Below are 20,588 nucleotides of genomic sequence, written 5' to 3' on the forward strand. Positions count from 1 at the left end.
CAAGCGCCAGTCTGCAAGGTCCTCCCACTTGGTCCACCCACCACGCCAGCGACCAGCAAGCCTCGATTGCTCCCCTTCCAGCTGCCGCCAACAACGCCGTCAATCGCAGCTGGACCACAAGAGAAACTGAAAGCACCGGGTTTTTCAGTTACATGAGAAGAGTTCAGCACGGACTGCTGGAGGAACTGGAACACACCAGGCGACCAGCTGACACAGCTGGATTCGAGTATTCTTCTACAGGAAGCGTGCCCCTCGGAGAGCGCCCTTGCCAGTCACAAAACCGTGCACCGCCGTGCCTCAGACCCACAGCACAGTTAGCATGCATGAGTACAGCAGGCAATTGCAGTTGCAAGGAAGCATTTCTCCGCTCTTAGAAACATCGTGCGAGTGCCAGTGTCAAGTCACCAGCCCCTCAGGCCTCGGTGGGGCTGGTGTCACTAAATAAGCCACGCTTAAGAGTACTGCCACTTCATGCACCCGCAAGCATCTGGGGGCCATCTTGTTTCTGGCTTACAGTGTTGCCATCTACCCCAACGAAAGCGTCGCCGGTTGTGACGGGCAGAGTGCGACCGGCCGCTCTAGCGTCCACGCAGAAGAGAGAGAGAGAGAGGAGAGGCTCCCAAAAACACAATGGCTGCGCCCATATATAAACAGATATCACGTGGTGCCGACCGACCAACGAAAATCCTGGCGGCACATAACAATGAGAGAAAAAAGTGACGATACTCTAAAAGCCTTTATTTAGTGATGCTAGTTGGGACCGTTCTCAAAGCGTGGAAGGACACCAGTCATGCGTCACATGGATGCGCCAACACTCAAGGACCCATGCAAACTGTTCCTCTCCCCAGGATCAAATTGATGGTACACTGGAGCCTGCTTAAATGCTGCACTTGACCATGGGGACAAGGAAGCATTTCTTCTGCCTTCGACAGGTATCGGCATGGTGCCCATGGCGCCATCTCGTGAAACCCTCGCTGAAGCGCTGCTCTCGACACTCTTCTCGTGCCCAATGACGCCAAATGTGGCGGCCAAGGCGCCCAGCCCTGCAAGAGAGTGTGTCTGGGCATTTGGTGGACCGCCCCTGCCTGGACGACACAGGTAATGGGAAACAAAAGTGAGCCACATAAAGACTCGCTTGCTTATACACCACCGTGGCCAGAGCCGGATAACATCAAAGCTGAATTCAAAGAAACGCCCCAGATGATGGCCCTGCCCAAGCCGGAGCTCCAGGTCCAACTTGTGTGAACAACAAATGCCTATCTTGGAGGAGGTGCGCAACAGCACAAGAAGTGAAATCACCGTACTGCGCCCTTCAGCCAACGCGAGGACTCTCAACTTCTATGAACGGCCGCCTGCCACACGCAAGCTCTTGGAAACGCGACTACCAAGGCTGCAAGTTCTCCTCTAAACTGGGGATCCTCTGTCGGGCTCAAGATCTCATGGCCCCAACAAGACTGTCACAAGATTGCTCATCTAAGCCACGACACAGTGCTTGAAGCGGCCCCTGGATCACCAGGAGGAGAGAGCACATCGCAAGACAACAGTGTGCCCCGCTGAAGGCCTTTGTTGAGGCATGGGGAGTGAGAACGGAGATCACCTCAGTTAAGTGCCTGGTCGGCATCAAGAAGCTTGCAAAACAGACATCAAAGTGAACGGAAATGGACTCACCAGACTCACTGAAAGCAGCGGCCACGCAAGAGACCTTACAGCTGCTGCTGGCAAGGAAGGCGCAAGCACTCTTCCCTTATACTCTCTGACTCCCGGTAGGCGATACGTCCTAAGTTATGGTGCCGCGCTATCTTGTGACGACGTCCTGCTCACCTCCCAGCGAGATCACTCTGGCGCCCACAGGGGATAAGCGCCGGTCCTTCTCATACTTTGAGCGTCACACGTCTACAATGGAACACCAACTCGCCCACAAGTCAGGAAGCATCAAAGCAGCCCCGATCAACTGGACGGCGAGCAACAGCAGCAGGCGAGACGCGCGCCACCCACCAGAGCCAGTCCTGGTCGATGATGCGGCGCACGTGGATAAGCTGCCCTGCCCGGAGGCCCAGCTCGTCGGCCAGCTGGGCCACAGTGTCCCGGCAGGCCCGGGCCCAGAGGTCCACCGGCTGCGGCTGCGGCTGGTGGTCCGCTCGCTCCAGCTTCCAGGCGTGCGACAGCGGGAAGAGGCCCTCGGCGCCCCCCTCCAGGCGGCCCCGCCACCAGTTGGCGTCCACCGCACACAGGCCCACAATCAGCTCCCCTGCACCACCACCGGGGGGCCCCCATTTTCAGTGGTTGATTGATTGTGGGGGTTTAACGCGCCGACGCAACGCAGGCGATGAGGCGCGCCACTGTGGAGGGCTCCGCATTAATTTTGATGGGGATCTTTATCGTGCGCTGAAATCTCGCACACACGGGCGTTTTTGCCTTTCGCCTCCATCAGAAAAGCGGCCGCCGCGGCCAGGAATCAAACCCACGACCTCGTGCTCAGCAGCGCAACGCCTTAGTCACCGAGCCACCGCAGCGGGTGCCCATTTTCAGTGGCTCCCACAGTGGGCCCCGCCTGGGTAACCACTGACATCGCAGAACAGCAGTGATGGCACCGCACGGACAAGTGCCACTCATCACCACCATGCCGCATCCACGCAGCCTCGTCTCGTGTGTCAAGACGTGCGGTGTTGGTCCAATATTTAGAGCAGGCTGTATAAGGTATGATGAAAGGAGTGTTGCAGGTGCACAAAGCTGTGTGTTGTAGAGGGCCGCTGTAAACAGACGGCTACGAATGGGGATGGAGTGCAACACCGTGAGCTGGCCTAGTTGGAATCGATCCGTGGCACCGATTGCGCAAAAAACAAACAAGGACGAAGAAGGAAATGACGAGGACAGGCGCACTCTAACAACTGAAGTTTTATTGATTGAAACGAAGGGCTTATGTACCTATGAAACTGCTGTAAAAACTTTACTGCGATGATGATGCGCAGTTTTGTAGGTATATAGGTCCTTCGTTTCAATCAATAAAACTTCACTTATTAGAGTGCGCCTGTCCTCGTCGTTTCCTTCTTCGTCCTTCTTTGTTTTTTGCGCAATCGGTGCCACGGATGGTGTGCAGTCTGCCGACGGCGTACAGGGCCACGGTAAATGGAAACGGTACAAATGAGCAGGGTCATCATGGGGTGTGAAATACGGCAAGGCAGCGATCTGTAGGTGCAGCCTGACGCTACCTTTTAAAACAAATCTGCTCCCCAAAAAAATAATCATTTTGGAGGAATTCTCATACTTGAGCTAATGGAAACACGGGGGGGGGGGGGGGCTATCAGATGAGAACGGTGTCTTAAGATACACTTGCGGTGCGTTTCCGAAAAATGCCACGTGCCATAAGCTCAGCACTCAACCAGAACATGCACGACAGGCATATAAATTATGTGTGGCACAGAAATTCTCCTTCTAAGCACATGTGCATCCACGCAACTTGCAGTCTTTCTCATTATATTTCATGCTACTAATGATGCCAATCGTGCACTCAGCTACTTGCAACAAACTTAAAACTCGCTCCTCCTGCACTAAAATTCTAAGCATACTTAACACTACATGGTTTGGCCTAGGCTGGAATACGTATGTACAATATGAGACCCCTCACAATATAGCCATACGTATACATTCAAAGCACTTCAAAGCCGTGCGATAAGATTTGTTTATTCAGACTTGTTGCGTCTCCCAGACGGTGAGGCCGAACAGACGCACCACACCACACATCGTAGCCCAGACAAAACAAATTCTTTATTCGAGGATGCCTGTCCTATATATACACATTACAACGGGTGCGGCGCCACATCTCGGCAGCTACACGTGATAAAAGATGAATGGCGGCACCTGGTGCAATGGCACAACACTACAGGACTATTCATATCACATAAGCAAGTCTGCCCCTAAATGCCACCCCAACCTTAAAAACCTTAGCCTTGAAACAGAAAATTGCTTTCCTTTGCTGTTTTTTTTTCCATATATTCTATCACGCATCACCTTCTGCATCTGTTATCGCTCCCGCCTCTTTGACATCATGTCACACAAGCCATGGCAAAGCAGTTTTTAGCCCACACTTTGGCCTATCTGCATTCATTCTTCGGGCAAACAGCCAAAGACTGGAATAGCTTGCCCGCCGACGCAAGGCACCACTTTGACCCCACCAAAATGAAAGATTTCATTGATCATCTTATCAACTGGTGTAACAGCCCACCCCTCGGGTAATATCCCTCAACAGGGCATTTGAGGTGCAATAAGTAAATAGCTACCTAAATAAAAGACTTTTCACATCTAATGCCTTTCGGAAGCTGACCCCCAGTTAGAAGGTAGGAATGCCTGCCACATGTATGACCTATTCTAAGTCTGCCTCACAAGACCTTCAGGACCCTGCTTTTATCGTCTGCAGTTGGTCGGCCTATTTTGTGATTGCATCAGATGGAATGTATTGCTAACCTCCTGGTAACATTATTTTTGCCAGAGCTCACAGGGCATTGCTCACAGAGAAAACCTTACTTGTCGCAGAGCACGTTCTTTACTATTGCCTTCAGGTCCTGCCGAAGCACTTGGAGAGTATCAATATAGCAGTTTGACCAGCTGCTGTGGTAGCCAAGACGTCAGTGTCGTCACTATCAGCTATGGAAAAAGAACAGATGTCGCCTATACGGATGCTAGTACCTACCCTAATGGTCAACACAAAGTAGCCGCAGTCACCACAAAGGGCGCCCTCATTACCTGTGCATCAATCAAGACATCATCAACCTGGGTTGCCGAGGAGCTAGCTATAGCCTTAGCCCTCATACACACGAAGTACCCAATCATTATTACGGATTCCCAAGCTGCCTGCCGAAGCTTCTTAGCCGGGAGGGTGGCCCCTTCTACTTTAAAGCTACTTTTACCACACCAACCCAGCCGGAAAGTTAATATCATCTGGACTCCTGGCCATTCCTCCCTGACGGGCAACAACTTTGCTCATCAGCAAGCCTGCGCCCTTTCTCTCCAGGCTTCCGAGGAAACCACATCGTTAATCCCGCTCGTAACGTATCAGGACATCACGCAATATTACCAGTCCGACAGACAACACTTCCCTCCTCCTCACCCTGCACTATCCAAGGAAGAAGAATCGCTGCTCCGAAGACTACAAACCAATACCTTTCCTCACCCAGTTCGCCTGCATCGTATATTTCCAACTCAATACTCTGCTGTATGCCAGTTTTGTTCACAACCCGGAACTCTAGCTCATGTTATAATACAGTGTGTGTGCAATCCCAAACTTCCACCTCTCCGATCCCCTCTTCCCACCCCTGAGCTGTGGGAGAACCTGGTGACCAGCGACCGTCTGGACGTCCAGCAGCTCCTGGCATCCAGAGCGAAGGCTCTCTGCTCACTTGATGGATTCCCGGACTAGGGAACCACTCCCACCTTAGAAAGCTCAAATAAACGTTTTCTCTCTCTCTCTCTCACTATCAGCTATGCCACCGTGGCCAGGAACTTAACACGCTATAATAGTGGGCTTTTTGCTCTGTACTGAGTTCTAAGGAGGGCATTATGTGTTGGGTTACTGCAGACGTTTCCAGATGGAAGGGCCGTGAAAACCCTCAATGAATCAGTACTATCGGCGTCAAATGATACGTGAACACGAAAATATGAACCAGAACGTGCAAAAGTGAAAAATACTGTTCGTAGAGTTCAAATAATAGCACGCTATTGGTGTATTTGGAAATCCACCTTTCCCAACTTTGTTTCCGTAACTAAGCCATGCATCGTTTTGGCTTCCATGGAAAGAAATCGCGCTATTTGTGCGTTCAGGTTCGTATTTTCGTGTTCACGTTACATTTTTTTATTTTTATTGTTATTTGTTTTATTTGACGCCGATGGGACACAGAGCAGCTCTTATCTCAGTTGTTGCTAACGACAGATGCAGTGAGCACGTTGGTCCCAACATTATGGCCGCCATACAATGCCTACTGCCAAAGTCACCTGATAAAATTTGCTAACCGCACACCCAACAGTGGCCTGTGTCCATGACGGGAGCCACCTCGCTTCTGCTACCAGCCCCTCATGTCTACGCACGAAGGCGTGACAGGCGGTCACATGACACACAGCACAGTGACGCCGGGGACGGGTTTTTGCCTCCGTGTGAATACTCCTGTAAGGATCGGCTGGTGTGCTTTGCTGAGGGAGGTCCTGCACAATGGTCGCCACGCCGATCACACAGCCGACAGCTCCAAGATTGGCTGTCAAGGCAACGCCGCTTGCAGGCAAATTTCGCCAGCGGACATACGTGGCCGGGCGAACGTTTCCGCGCTACTAACCACAGGTCCTTGTGATTTCGCTGTGCTGCTTATGTGGTTACCTGTGCAGCTCGACTAACAATGCCTCTTGTTCTGGGTCATATCTGTTGCTGCGTGCACATGGCAAACTTTGGGGTGTGTCGCTTACCGCAGCCAGCGGGCCAGCGTTCAAAGTGCTTTGTAGCAAACCCTTCATTCCCACATTGGCATTCAACAAATGGGGTTCCAGGTGTGGATGGGTGTGGCAGCAAGGAGCTCAGCTCTTCCCGTCGACCAGTAGTGCAGGGGCCAAATGGCCCTGGCCGTCCATGCAATGCAGGACCCGCTCAAGGTTCGGGATAACCAGCCCCCCTCGATGGTCTGCGTTGGCTGCCTATGTAATTTTCCTGCCTCCCAACTTGGTGGCACGTGCATAAGAGGCTTGCTGGAGTGCAACTTGTTCCCACAACTTCGTAACAGCCCGTTCTCGGAATAATGGACAATCGCAGCACCGTCTGAGAGCGCTGCTCGTTGAAGTTTTCGAAGCGAAGGGCTGCATCCCAAAACCATTAGGAGCACTAGAGCCACAGAGGGCGTCAGTCTCGCCTGCTGAGCTGGACCCACAAGATCAGAAACTGCCAGCTGTGCGCAAGGGGACCAGTGGCCAACGCCCTCTCCTAGACCTTGCACAAGGTGCACGGGAGACTGCGATGCTTCCTGTTCCAAATGTGGAGCATGTTTGGCCTTCTTTTCGGGCTCAACTTAATAAGAACTGCACTCGGAAGCAACACGAAAGCACGGCTGCTTCTCGCAATTTTGCGAACTAAGTCTGTAACTTGTGCTTGAAGAGAAAACTTTTTACTCTTTCTAGGCAGCACGTCAATATGTACACTGACAATCCCATATTTCGGTGCCATTTGTCACATTGAAGTCACTTACTGTAGATGGTTTAGTAGAGGAGAAAGTATCGCATTACAGGCTCAGGCCGCAAGGCAAACTCAAACTGTCCTCCGTGCTGCATTTGCAACCGTTGTCGCCAGCACGGCCATCTGCCGCCCATGCAAAAAAGTGATGAGCCGCCCCACAAAAATGCTGAGGGCCGAGCCAATTACAAAGCCGGTACGAATTCCCGCCGCCTCCATAGAGTTTCATACTAATATATACTAGAGGGAAATCTGGCGCCACTGTCTACGGGAGCCGCGCTTCAGCGAGCGTGCCGTCATGTACCGAGCAGGCACGTTTCACTTGTCCTTGTGGCATGGCTCACGGACAGGCCAAAAAGTTAGCTTTGGCTGCAAAAATGCAACAATATTACTGCTGAAAGTTAATCGAATTTGTTCTGTTATTATAAAATTAAAGCTCCAGAAAGATTTATTTGTCAGGGATTATTTAGAAGCTTCATGGAAGATGAACAAAAAAACAATGTTACCCCTTTTGGCTTCAAGACGAAAGAGAAGCCATGTGGCTAACCAAGCCAAGGAGGCGAGGAACGTCGCTAGCTGCAATGGCGCCACCCACGGCGGCCCGCGAATGCAGCGCCAGATTTCCCTCTAGTATGTATTAGTATGAAACTCTATGGCCGCCTCCACGCAGGCCGAGCAAGTACGGAGCCACGTCCCCTTGAACTGCACTCCCCAAACAGCTGGCGGCCAGGGACACCAGCAAAGGCAGAAACGGTGTTGTAACCCACATCTTTTGCAGCCCGTACACCTCTTACAGCATCGCTGCACCGGCTAATAGAACACGAGATCGGACATTGGCACCATTGCCCGCACCAGAGGAATTTAAAGGAGCCATGAAGACAAAATACAAGTTGGGTTTATTAGAAAGACTGTTTAGTCCCGATAACAATAATACCAATATCATCGCAATCTTCGAACAAACAACGGAGATATGAAAGAAAACGTTCGAAGCAGTCGCGACCCCCTAGCCAGTTTCCCGCAACTTTTCTATGACGTCACGGAGGGCCATCCAGCGGCTCGAGGCGGCTCTGGCTCAGCAAAGGCGAAAGGGGGCCCCGCGCCCGCCCGTCCCTCCCGGCACTCCGTCCTCCCATGCGGGGGGTGGGGGTCGGGGGCCGACGGTGGCGGCCGGGAGCGCTCCGAGTAGCTCGAGCGGACGCCGAGACCAACCGCCTCGGGGTCTAAGCCCGACGCCCTAGGACTTTTGCGACTTAGGGTGATTAGATAGAGGGGACGTGACCGAGCCCTGCGTGGCCGGGAATCGTGTCCTTTGCACGCTGGATGCTTGAATAAAGTTCCATCTCTCTCTCTCTCTCTATGACGTCACGGAACCTTGTTTGTGCGATTGGCGGCCGCCTAACTGACCTGTCGCGACGACACATGACTGGACGTCTGTGATGGGGCCTCTAGTTCCATTTGACCGCATCACTTGAATGCTAACGTGCAGTTAACGCACTGAAAATTATGTTTTATTGTTGGCCCGTATGACGTCGTTCTTGCCCATAACACGTCACTGTGGCGCAAAATTTGAACGTTTTTAAATACTTCTTGCTTTTTTTTTTTTTTTCGTTAAAAAAACATCTTTTGTGGCTGTAATGTAGCTGAGTGAGATACTGAATCCTAGTTCTTTCAAATTAAATGAAGTTGTATTTTCTCTTCATGGCTCCTTTAATCCGTTCTGTACCGGTGATTCCAAGTGGAATCACACTGCTGTAGTCACTTTAGCGCATCATAGAGAACAAAGCCAAAACTGCTAGTTTTTTCGGAACTGCCCTTCAAGGACGAGCTTGGCATTATACATCGTGCTACAAATGAGAAAAAGCTCCAGTGAACACGAAATTGTGACGTCGAGGCTAAAAGACCCAGAGGTCCCAGGCTCGTAAATCTGGAAATATTTGCACTGCGGAGGTCATCTTTTGCGTGCGGGCTCGTGTGGTCATAGAATTTAGGAAAACGGGGAAAAGTTTTTCTTCCGCTCAAAATAACATTTTTAATCACTTGCACTACCAGCTCTGTTTTTCGTTTATGCGCTTCAGGGAGCCGTAGAACACAGAGAAAGCATTTTCTTGCTTGGAAAAATAAAGTCGCAGCTGAAAGAGTTAAGGAAGGGCACAGTGGTCTTATAAACTTTTTTTTTTTTTGCTTTCCAACCAATTTTGACGAAACTTCATGGGCTTGTTCAGTTTTTTTAGCAGATTTCAAATATCTAATTAGTTTTGGTGTGAGATAACTAGTTTCCGAGTTAATTAAAAATTTCCCTTGATTGTTCTTGATAGCAATAGGGAAAAAACTATTCAACAAAAGATTACCAGCTAGAGATTAATAGATACCAGAAGTTGTGTAGAAGGAAATATGGGAAGCAGTCTTTTTTTGTTTTGCAATCACATATACATTTACATCAATTCTAACTTCCAAGTTCGAACTACTACTGCTAACCAATGAAAAATAATGCTAATTAAACAACTACGGAAACACAAACTGCACAACCTGCTTCCCTTATTGCGTGGTTTAAACCTTCAGCTTCACAGTGCAAGAGAGATTATCTTCCTAGCTGCACTACATGCTGGGATGTACCTCTGGAGGATTTCGTATCACTGTGATACCACTTGCGGTGAAAAAGTGGGGAATTATGGGAAAATGGTTTTTTCTTTGCTGAAATCGGGCCTCTATGGCTTTTACAAGCACCTGGTACTGTTCCATGTCAGAAATTTTCGGAGCAAAAAAAGAGAAAAGTGGTACCTAAAAAATACTTTTTTGGGCAATTTTTTGGTCCCAAAGACCCAGGTGCCCCCTTAACAGGTGAGGGACTCACCGTTCGAAAAGCAGAGGTCGCCCGGCACGTCGGACGAGTAGTCTGCGCCGGCCGCAAACAGCTCCTGGCCGGGAGACAGCGGTGGCAGCTTCACCGGGACCCCGCATGCCGAAGGGAACCGGCCTCGCTGCCCCCGCACCTGGCCAAGGGTCCAGTGCTTGTCCACAGGGCCCACAACCTGGGCACACAGCAGGCCATTCAAGGGGGGCCACTCTCAGAGCAAGGAGAACGTCGTCCCACACCATTTCTCCTCTTCTGCAGGCGTCAGGAAATGTGTACTTGTACTTTGTGCACTTGTGTACCGTATTTTCCAGTCTATGTATAAGTCGCACTTCTGTATAAGTCGCACCCCCCTCAAAACGACAGTATTTCCGAAAAAAAAAAAAAAAAAGTGCATAAGTCGCACCAGTGCACAAAACGCATTTGTTAATCGCGTAAGCCCATAGAGCATCAGTTTGTTTGAAAGTTCAGCGAAAGTACATGGTTGCGGCGGCCGCCGCCTCTGAACGCATCCCCCAGTAAGCAGGGCTAGACATGCGCATATATTGTCCAAAGTCTAGACACAACTAACTTCTCAAAAATGGTTTATTAGTACACACAGATGGCATGTACTTACAGACAGCGTTTAGGCAAAACCATCAAAGCCTTCTTCCTCCTAATCGCTAACAAATAATTCATTCATTAAGACCATAGAGCTCTCTAACGTGCGCTCACATCACGCAGCACACCTTTTCAAGTGCGAAACACGCGCAGCTGCCACGTACCAAATTTATTCTATGCATAAGTCGCACCGGTGGATAAGATGCACCAACAAAAATTTCAGAAAAAAAACGCGACTTAAACACAGGAAAATATGGTACTTGTACTTGTGTACCTTTGGTTTTCCCCAGCTGAGAAAAGTTCAGGCAGAATGCTGCCAACAGAGTTCTTTACGAAAATACACGAGGCAGGAAACTGACACTGCAACCCCATGTACACTATAACCTCACTACAACAGACCATGATAATGACCACAATTTCAGTCCGCTGTAAAACAAGTACAATAAAATCATCGGTGAAATCTGCTGTAACAGGAGTTCAGACTTCCCAACTGATAGCAATATACAGCAAAAGTATGCTGGTCATTTCTCAAGATTCAGTTACAACTGAAACAGGTTCATATTATGTAAGGCCAACAAACCTTCGGAATGACTTAGGCTTTCCAGCAGTTTTATTTGCGATGCTATGAAGCACATCACAAAATCACATATGATGTACGTGTCTTCTTACATTTGCTGCGTTCCTGTTGTCTGGCACCTTCTCCATTTTTTCAGTCACTCATGCTACTATTACTGCTCTTTCACTTCATCAGCCTACACTGATGCTTCCATTGTCTCCACACGAACATAAGCAAAGGGCAAGTAACGGTCTTGTTGCTAAGCTTGGAGATTTAGCCATCTACATTCTATGAGGGATTACAATTTTTGTGATTCACCTATGGTAACTTTTATATACAAACGTCTGACCTGTTGCGCTAACGTGTTAAATTTTAAATCCTATCACTCGACTGTCAGGACGTCACATTTACACATACTGCAAGTGCATGACTGCATGTACTTAACAGTCTCAGTTTTGGCTATCAAAATGTTTCACTTATACTAATTTACAATTATATCAAGTTGTTTTTAAATCGTTTTTCTTTGGTCACCATTGTAAATCAGAAACGAAAACACTGCAAATGTACGAAGAGAAAGGTTGCCTGCATTTGAAAAGTCCACTGTAAAGGTGCAAAAATTAACCTCGAAACCCTTGAAACCGGCCTGTTATATCCGAATGTATGTTGTAACACAATCTGCAGTAAAAGAAGTTTAATCAATGACACAGATAGGAGCACGGAGCAAACATTGCAGGGGTGGTATTCTCGTAACTGTCCCTTTTGAAAACGTCCCTTTTGCATCCTTTTATCCGTGACGTACTTCCGGTTAAGCAGTGGGCCTCTGATTCAAATGCCGTAACTGTTCTTGCAAACACACTTTAAAAAACTAAAACCGTATCAGAGTATCTTTTATGAGTTTATTTGAACGTATTTTGAAAAAGTAAACGCGATGAAATTTTTTTTGTTACGACGTTGCAAGTTTCCACCTCAAGGGGAGGAGCGTCCAAAGATGGCAGCTGCAGTCAGCTGTTTCCTTGTGACCGTGAAGTATAAACAATTCTGCGCTGCTCAGTTTCTCACGATGGGATTCCGTTTTGAGGTCGGTGACAATGCCCATGCATCAAAGTCCAGTTACGTATTGTGGCATCAATGCACTTGTGGCATGCCGGCACGGTCTTTTCCAAGGACCTGGAATGGTGCTTTACGTCGTTGACATTTTTGTGGTGCTCTACGAGTGAAAAAATGCGTAAGAGGGGGGGATTTTCGTTTCTTAATGACGCACCTGTTGCGCAAGAACTGTACGGACGTTAAGCTGGTATGTGTATGCGTAAAGTACAAATAAAAGATTATTATTGTCATGAGGAGTGCTTGTGTAGTTTTGGTCGTCTGCTCGACAGCTATCAAGCTCGCAGACGATCGTTTATTCCATTGCACCTGCTGACCGTTAGCTAGCTCGCAGATGATCCTTTATTTCACTGCGTGGTGGTGGCGTATGATGCACAGGCTCACAGAGGGTTGCGAAAGCGATATCTATTCTTCGCACTATCTATTCTTCGACGAGCCACCGCACTATATAACCGTACGGCCCTCTTTGAGAGGTGGAAATGCTGGCGGAATGCTTCTCGGGGCATATCGAACGCGTCTACGTTGCTTCTCGACCGCTTGTTCCACCGGCGAGTCAACAACAAGGCGATAATCGGCGCATTCATGACTGCTTCCAAAACCAGCTGTTTGAAGAAGCCGCGGTCCAACGCAGTAGGTCCGCCGCGCTTGTGTTACGTCATATCCAGTTTGCTTTTAACCAATCAGGGCTCGCTCAAAAGGGACAGCTTCGAAAGGGTCTCAAAAGGGACAAAACACGAGAATACCGCCCCAGATCAGTATGTTGTATCCAAGTATCTGTTGTAAGCAGATTTGTTATAATGAGGTTACCCTGTAATCACGGGAATTGTAGGAAAAGTAAAGATACATTTCCTCCAAAATTGGCTTCAGTGTGAACAAAAATGTTGACAAAAGGTGTTTATGAACATATGAAATAAAAACATGCTGTAGCAAAGAGGAAATAAAGTAGGGTACATTTTCTTCCATCCTTTTCTTTTTTACAGCAGAAAGTATACGAAAACATTCAGCATCATCTGCGATTCCCACGGTGAAAACCAGCGTTACAAATTTCTTCCGATGCCCCAGAAAAACACATTACCGTTCCACCATGACTTAAAAGGTGTAAATTATGAGACCAGTTCCCGAGGACTGTAGTGCAGCCAACCCACAGCTGACCGAAAGTCAGTTCGTTATGGCAGAAGAACTGTGTCAGGTGGGATAGCAATAGTGAAAATGTCCTGTCTATGTCTATACAACATTTACGAACTGGTCTCGCAATTTACTCCTTTAAAATCATGGTGGGACGGTAACAATCTGTTTATGTGGGGCACTGGAGATAATTTGCAATGAATGGTTTGGACCGCCACGGTTGCCGAGGAACTGCCCAATAAACGTTCCCAAAGACTCCCACTTTGCTGTCCCTACGGCATGTTCTCATTTGCGACCCTTGTAAGCAAACACATTTTGCCATAATTTTTGCAGCCCTGAACGGGTTTTACAATTACAAGCCACTTGCAAAGATGATGCAAATCTTTACTTGTCCCAAAACTCCTCCCGCTGGCAGACCAATCGGTGGCCATCAGAGACGACATTCCCACAAGATGCACCACTACCAACTAGAACCCCCCCCCCCATGCCCCAGGATGACCAGCGAAGACAGCTCCACGCAAACACCTAGTCCTTGCCATGTACCGTATTTTCCGGTGTATAAGTCTCAGTTATTTCTGAAATTTTCGTTGGTGCATCTTATCCACCGGTGCGACTTATGTGTGGAATTAATTTGGTACATGGCGGCTGCGCATGGTCTGCGCTCGAAAAGGTGCCTGTGTGCTACGGGATGTCGCTGCACGTTAAGAGACACAGCTCTATGCTCTAAATGAATGAATTATTTGCTAGCAAGCCGGAGGAAGAAGGCTTTGATGGTTTTGCCTAAACGCCGTCCGCAAGTACATGACATCTGTGTGTATCAATCAACCATTTTTTAAAAGTTAGTTCTGTCTAAACTTTGGACGGTATATGCACGTGTCTAGCCCTGGGGGATGCGTTCAGAGGCGGCGGCCGCCGCAACCATGTACTTTCGCCGAACTTTCGAACAAACTGATCCTTTATGAGTTTCTCTGATTAACAAGTGCGTTTTGTACACACTTATACACCGGTGCGACTTACATACGTTTTTTTTTTTTTTTTTTCCGGAAAAACTGCCATATTGAAAGGGGTGCAACTTATACAAGACTGCGACTTATTGAACAGAAAATACGGTATCTAACTGCACACACAGTACCTTGCAAACAGCCACCACCCTGTGGTGTGGGAGTGCCAGCACTTGGCATCACCCCACCAATCCCCACCCCGGGACAGTGGGGGGACCAGCACGCCCTCAGGGCCAGCACCAGCTGGTGGACAGCAAAGGCGCTGAGACGGAAGGACTCCTTCCGCCATTCCCATGATGATGATAACAAGGGCGGTCAGAGGGAGAACATTTGTTTTGTTCGGTGCTCTGAATAGGCAGCCGAGCTTTTGGGTCAAGCCCCGCGAGGTGTCGTCTCAGGCTTGTCGCAGGGCCCCACCAACGTGGACATTTCTGTCATCAGTGCCAAGTTGTGTTGCCTTGCCTAGAGGTTCTATGCGCTCTCAGCCCCGATCACACTTTCCGCTCAAAGGCGGCAACTGAAACGACACCACTGCCAACATAGAAGCACCACGCCGGTGCCCTTGCTTTGCGGAACACTGTTCGAAATGGTGGCCTGTAACTTGCTATTTGGTTGGCTACGGCCACGCACATTAGCGGCTACAATACTCTTTATGTCTAGGTAGCGCTGGAGCCAGATGCGTGTCACTTTTCTATTTATGCAACTACTAATTGTGCTTGAGCATAAATATTGAAAGTGGACCATCACTTACATTTTTTTTCAGCATTTGCTTAGAATTTGGCAGGTAAGAATGTCGCAAATATGGCATAAGGTGTGACAGAGTACATGGGCGCCCCTGTGCCCCCCCCCCACTGGTCTGAAGACCCGCCAGAGTGGTGAACGAACCACGGCAGCCGGATTTTACCCAGCGCTTGCCAAGGTGGCACGCAAGCGCCCTTCCATTCCTGCCCCGTAGGCGACGAGTGAGAGGACAACCTCGACAGCAGGAAATGTTGAGGAGCACGTGCAGCAACTTCACAAAGACTTGTCTGAAGAAAAGTTGCGCATGCAGTTTCTGAATGAATACCGTATCAATACCGTAGGAGTTAAATCTGGGCCAGTTGGTTTGACCTTTCAACAGCGCGAAAATGCGCGACAAGACGGAAGAACACCTCGGACCAGCACTGAACCTCTTCAGCGCTCAACTGAATGATTTATCCAGATGGAAAGAACACTGAAAGGATGTGCACGCAAGTAACGAAAGAAGAAATAAAGAAAAAATCATCACACTGCAGAAATCACACTTTTCTGAAGGAACGACACCTTGCAGTCAAGCAGTGCAACCAACGGTGCGCTAATACAATTGTCAACGTTTTTCAGAGTAAGGAACGCTTCATCTATTTCCCTTGTACATGTATTGCCTTGTACGAACTCAAAAGTGGCGGGGGAGGGGCAAAATTCAGGGCCGCAGCCATGCCAGCGACAATGGTCCGACAAGTGGGAACAGACGGTACCCATAATGAGCTTTTGAGCTCCCGCAGATGTACATTCAGGTAGCTCCCCGCCTGCCCCCCCATAAACCCTGCCGCACGTCAAAGGGAATGAATACACGACGTTGTGTTTGCACGGGACAAACTGGTTTTGACGCTTTCCACCACCCAGAGCACTGTTGACCTCACCTGCACCCGCAAACTTCTCATTAATTCTCGCACAAAGGCTTTGCAGCTTTATTCTTCGCAGAAAAGCATACTTCGACGTCAAGCTCACTCGTTATCTTTTATTTGCGATGTGAAATGTCACGAATATAAGGATTCACCACCACGCTTTATGTGCTTGCGGTCTTTTTCTTTCACTGGTTTTCCTTGCATTTCCAGCTTGTGAACAACCTTTTGTGATGCAGAAACAAGGGCACCATCAGGAAAAGGCACACGTCTAATACCCCTGTCACACGGCACATCTAATTACATTTAGAGCAAATGTCATTCGCCCTAAATGTCATTAATTCGGCGCTACACGAGAATACCGAATGACATTCAAGGCGAATGACATTTACCGGCTAACTGAGGTCCCGGACCTCAGTTACACCTCAGTTGGAAGCCAAATGAGTAGCCTCGACAGCAGTAGCGCGTCCCTAGACAGGAAAATTCAGTAGCAAACTAAAGAATACTGTTTCTAAAAACTGTCAGTAAACTTATATTTTCTTTTTTGTATTGTTGTTCTAATAAAGAAAGACCAGCAAGTACTAACAAAAAAGAAAATCTCGTCCTCAGTGCGCGCGCTAACCTAATCCGGATTTTTTGCAGACTTGTCTCAGCTTGTGATGTCTACTGATGTCACCTAAATCGGTGGTTTTCTTGTTTTGATTTTAAAAAATATTCCTTTGTTACGTTTTTTTTTTAAATATTACGTGTGAAAACATTCTATATGCTCTTGAAATGTAATTTTGCGGTTTTGCGAGCTCGCTAATCGTCACCACTATCACAATCAAATGACATTTGTTCCGCCATGTAGACCCGCACGGCCGAGCCGAATGTCATTAACAGCTAATGTCATTCAGTTTGAATGACATTAGATTTGCCGTGTGACAGGGGTATAAGCCGTTGCACTTGATACTCGAAGCCAGAGGCCACCCTGTGCTCACATCGTCTTGCAAGCGCAGAAAAAAGGACATTTACGGCAATACCTGATTTTACAACTCTTGAATGGCACAGTGAGAAGCTAAGCAGGGGCTTTTTTGACCCAGGCGCTGGTTCACTGTGTTCTTCCGTCTTGTCCCGTATTTTTGCGCTGTTTAAATAAAGTTCGAGTACTCCAGCGTAAAACTCTCCTCCAGTAATCGAGCAACGTGCTCCGTCCTGTTATATGAAATGCAACCAAAAACCACCTCCTTTTATGGCTTCCCCCAAACAAATGCAGAGGACCATTGTTGCCCTCCAGACACTGGGTTTGAGCTTCCGTCAATCATGAGCCTCATAAGCCTAACACTGACTGCCTGGAAGTTTCAGGGTCAACCTGTCCGTCCATGTGGCTACCGACAAATTTGATAGCGCAGAGTGCCAGGGCTGCCGTTTTCCTATATTTCGTGATTACAGCCATCAACGTTAGTCCGTTTTCATAAAAAGAATTTCTGTATTCCTAGGCCTTCAAAATTTCTGATGCCAAATTACCCGGCACTGTGAATAACCCTGTGAGAAATTACATTCATCAGCAATCGAGCTGTGTAGAAAATCAACAAGCGACGAACAGGCCTACACCCCGAAGGCATTACACTGACGCGAGTAAGCGTTCCCTGGTGTCAGGCGATTCTGGTCTTTCTGGTGCTTTTCTCACGGCCCTCCCCTCCAGCGGGTGGGACCACATGCGAAGCTGGATTGCGATTCCGTTAACCACAAGGACACACAATGCACGCAGATGTAAACTCTAAATATCTCTCTTTAGCACCCATTCTTTTTAAATACTAAACCTTTGAGTAAACCCTTCAGCCCAGCAATCCTCCCAACATAAAAAGGCAGCGCCTTGCTTCGGAAATTCCACACCACAACTCACTTCGCTGCCATCTACGGGAACCTAGCGCAGCATTTGGAAGCACTCGAAAATGCCGTCATCAAATGATTCACTTCCACTGCTAGTTAAAGCATCAATTAATGAAATCAGTACAAGTTTTGTTATTCCTAATTAATATCCAATTGTTTGTGTAAAGATTTTGGGCAGCTCATTTCCTACACTTGAACACTGAAAAATTACAACCACATTTCCAGTTTCTTTTTTTTTTTTTTATCAAGTAAGCTGAACCAAGAAGTCAATGTGCACTGTAGTGCCAACACAATCCTCTCGTGACAGCTGACAAGCAATGCCTGTGAAAAGTCATCACAGCAATATGCATCACCCACGCTGTCGGGGAAATGTTTTGTGTTTGAAGTAGTGGATTTCCTGCAGCTTGAGAGGGCGAAAAAACGAGGCTATGACGAAGAGAAAGTGCAACTGCATAAATTTCCAGCAGGGTGGCCCTCTGCAACATTCGAGCTCGCTCACCATACCCAGCGTTCCATCCTCACAACTAGGCGAGGCAAATGCAAATGGCCACGGAAAGAAATGGGGCTGCAGGAGAAAATCACCGCAGTGTTCGTAAAAACGATCAGTGAGCTAGTTTTTCTTGAACCACTTCTCTGTGGTAGCAACTTCCCCTTGTGTGACTATTGCAAGCGCAGATAAGTGCCTGGAACCAACGTACCTTTCCCTCTCATGGTTGGAAACTATAGCAGCAATTCCGCAGTAGCACGGCAGCTGAGGAGCTTTGTTCGTTCTGTTCAAGCAGCACAAAAGACGATGGACAAAGCTGCACCGAGTTGCAACATGTTATCCAGGCCCGCAGGGATAGCTGGTTGAAGGCTCGCCAGGCATCCCCTTGGCCCAGCCCTCATGCTCGGCCAGACCAGGCCTGTGGGCTTTCAAGTTAGCCCGTGCACTGCTCAGACCAGGGGAAGGAACCAACGAGTTGACTGGTACGAGGGAAGGCACTTGCAACACCTCAGGTTTACGTGCTCTGGGCAAAATACAGAGAGCAGAAAGTGTGCGCTTTCCTCGGTGTTCTTGTCTCTCTGTGCTGAATAAATTGATTGATTGATTGAAAATACCTTTACTCAAAAGAAAAGAAAAAAGAGGGAGGAAAGATGGTGGCTATCTCAATTCTGGGATTCCACTGGCCTCCATCGCCGCTACGGCTCTCTCTACCAGCCATCGCTGGAAGGCACGGTCATCGCTGCGCAGGATGGCCTCCCACTGCTCCCGTGAATAAACTGAGTACCATGCTCAAATCCACAACGGCTTTCCAGCCGCGGGCTCATTTCTTGGAGCCCTGTCAGTGCCATGCTGTGGCTCAACTACACAGCAGCAGCATTGCAGTCGACTTCAATTCAACCTCTTGCCCTGCAGACGCCTCCTGCAACTGCTTGGCAGGGCCATGGTCAATACCCCGAACACAGCAGACCTTGCAGACGCATGCGCCAAAATGCATCCATCGTTAGCACCCAATGCACTGCTCTGCCTTCTCGGCGCTTCCCCACACTGAATAGAGCGACCCTTTGGAGTTGTTAACAGCGACTCTGTTTATAACCGTGGACAAAGCCCGTCTCAAAAACCGGGGGACAAATTCGGTACGCAAATATGCCGCAATACCTCGAACTAGCTAGCTGCCCGCGCTCGCCCTTTTGGCAGTGTCCTCGGGTTTTGAAGTCAAAGAGCGTGCTTGCGGCCGTCCACGCAGCTTACAGCTGCATCGCAGCAACGAAACGTCCAAAGTACGAAGGCCACCCAGCCACCAAGTAGCAAGAAATGCGCGGCCAACGCTGCCGCCAGCTTCAGGCACGCTAGCAAGCGCCCTGTTACTCGCGGGTGCAAGCTCGGAAGGCGGCAGCAGAAATGTTCAGCGAATAACCAGGGCTTCGCTGAATACTTGCAAGACCACGGGTTTTATCAGAGAAGAAAGAATTAAAAAACTTTGCAAACTTACGACAGGCAGCAGAGGAGAGGAAAGTCGCTCACCTGAATCAAATCACCCTTCCTGACGGGCAGCTCTCCTTCCAATCCGGGCTCGAAATCGTAGAGCGCCTTCACAACACAGCCGGGCTCCATCTCTTCCAACTCCTGGCGTCAGAGCCGCATTCCATTTGCTCACAGCTGCCGCAGCCAGCAACACACGCACGATGTATCAACCTTGCTCCGTGGTATCAACACCCATCACGGCAAGGAAGTTGGGACGAAAATCAGCTCACCACAAACGTGTCATGTGTTCGCACTCTCATTTTTCTCACGAACGCCTCCGCAGGGACGCTACCAACAACCGAAACCGGAGGAATGGGCACTGTTTTCCACTAATATTAACCCGTCAGTGCGGGCGGTATTCTCGTGTTTTGTCTCTTTTGCGTCCCTTTCAAAAGTTTCTCTTTTGAGCGAGCCCTGATTGGCTAAAAGCAAACAACCGGACGTGACGTAACACAAGCGCGGCGGACCTACTGCGTTGGACCGCGGTTTTTTCAAACATACGGTTTTGGAAGCAGTCATGAATGCGCCGATTATCGCCTTGTTGTTGGCTCGCCGGTGGAACAAGCGGTCGAGAAGCAATGTAGACGCGTTCGATATGCCCGAGAAGCATTCCGCCAGCATTTCCACCTC

General features: G+C 48.8%; 1 protein-coding gene across 1 annotated transcript in view; it reads right to left on the minus strand.

Annotated features, from left to right (window-relative positions):
* The window catches only part of LOC144164365 (rho guanine nucleotide exchange factor 38-like), an 83,487-nt gene extending 63,121 nt beyond the window's left edge, over window positions 1-20,366 (minus strand). Inside the window, 3 exon segments of the mRNA XM_077694875.1 lie at window positions 1,996-2,248; window positions 10,053-10,230; window positions 19,959-20,366. Of these exon segments, the coding sequence (XP_077551001.1) occupies window positions 1,996-2,248; window positions 10,053-10,230; window positions 19,959-20,048 (521 nt within the window). The 5' untranslated portion in view covers window positions 20,049-20,366.
* Window positions 20,367-20,588: the final 222 nt, after the last annotated feature.

This window comes from Haemaphysalis longicornis, unplaced genomic scaffold, assembly GCF_048455015.1.
Source record: "Haemaphysalis longicornis isolate Haplotype H1 unplaced genomic scaffold, Haemaphysalis longicornis Haplotype H1 scaffold_13, whole genome shotgun sequence".
NCBI classification, from domain to species: Eukaryota; Metazoa; Arthropoda; class Arachnida; order Ixodida; family Ixodidae; genus Haemaphysalis; species Haemaphysalis longicornis.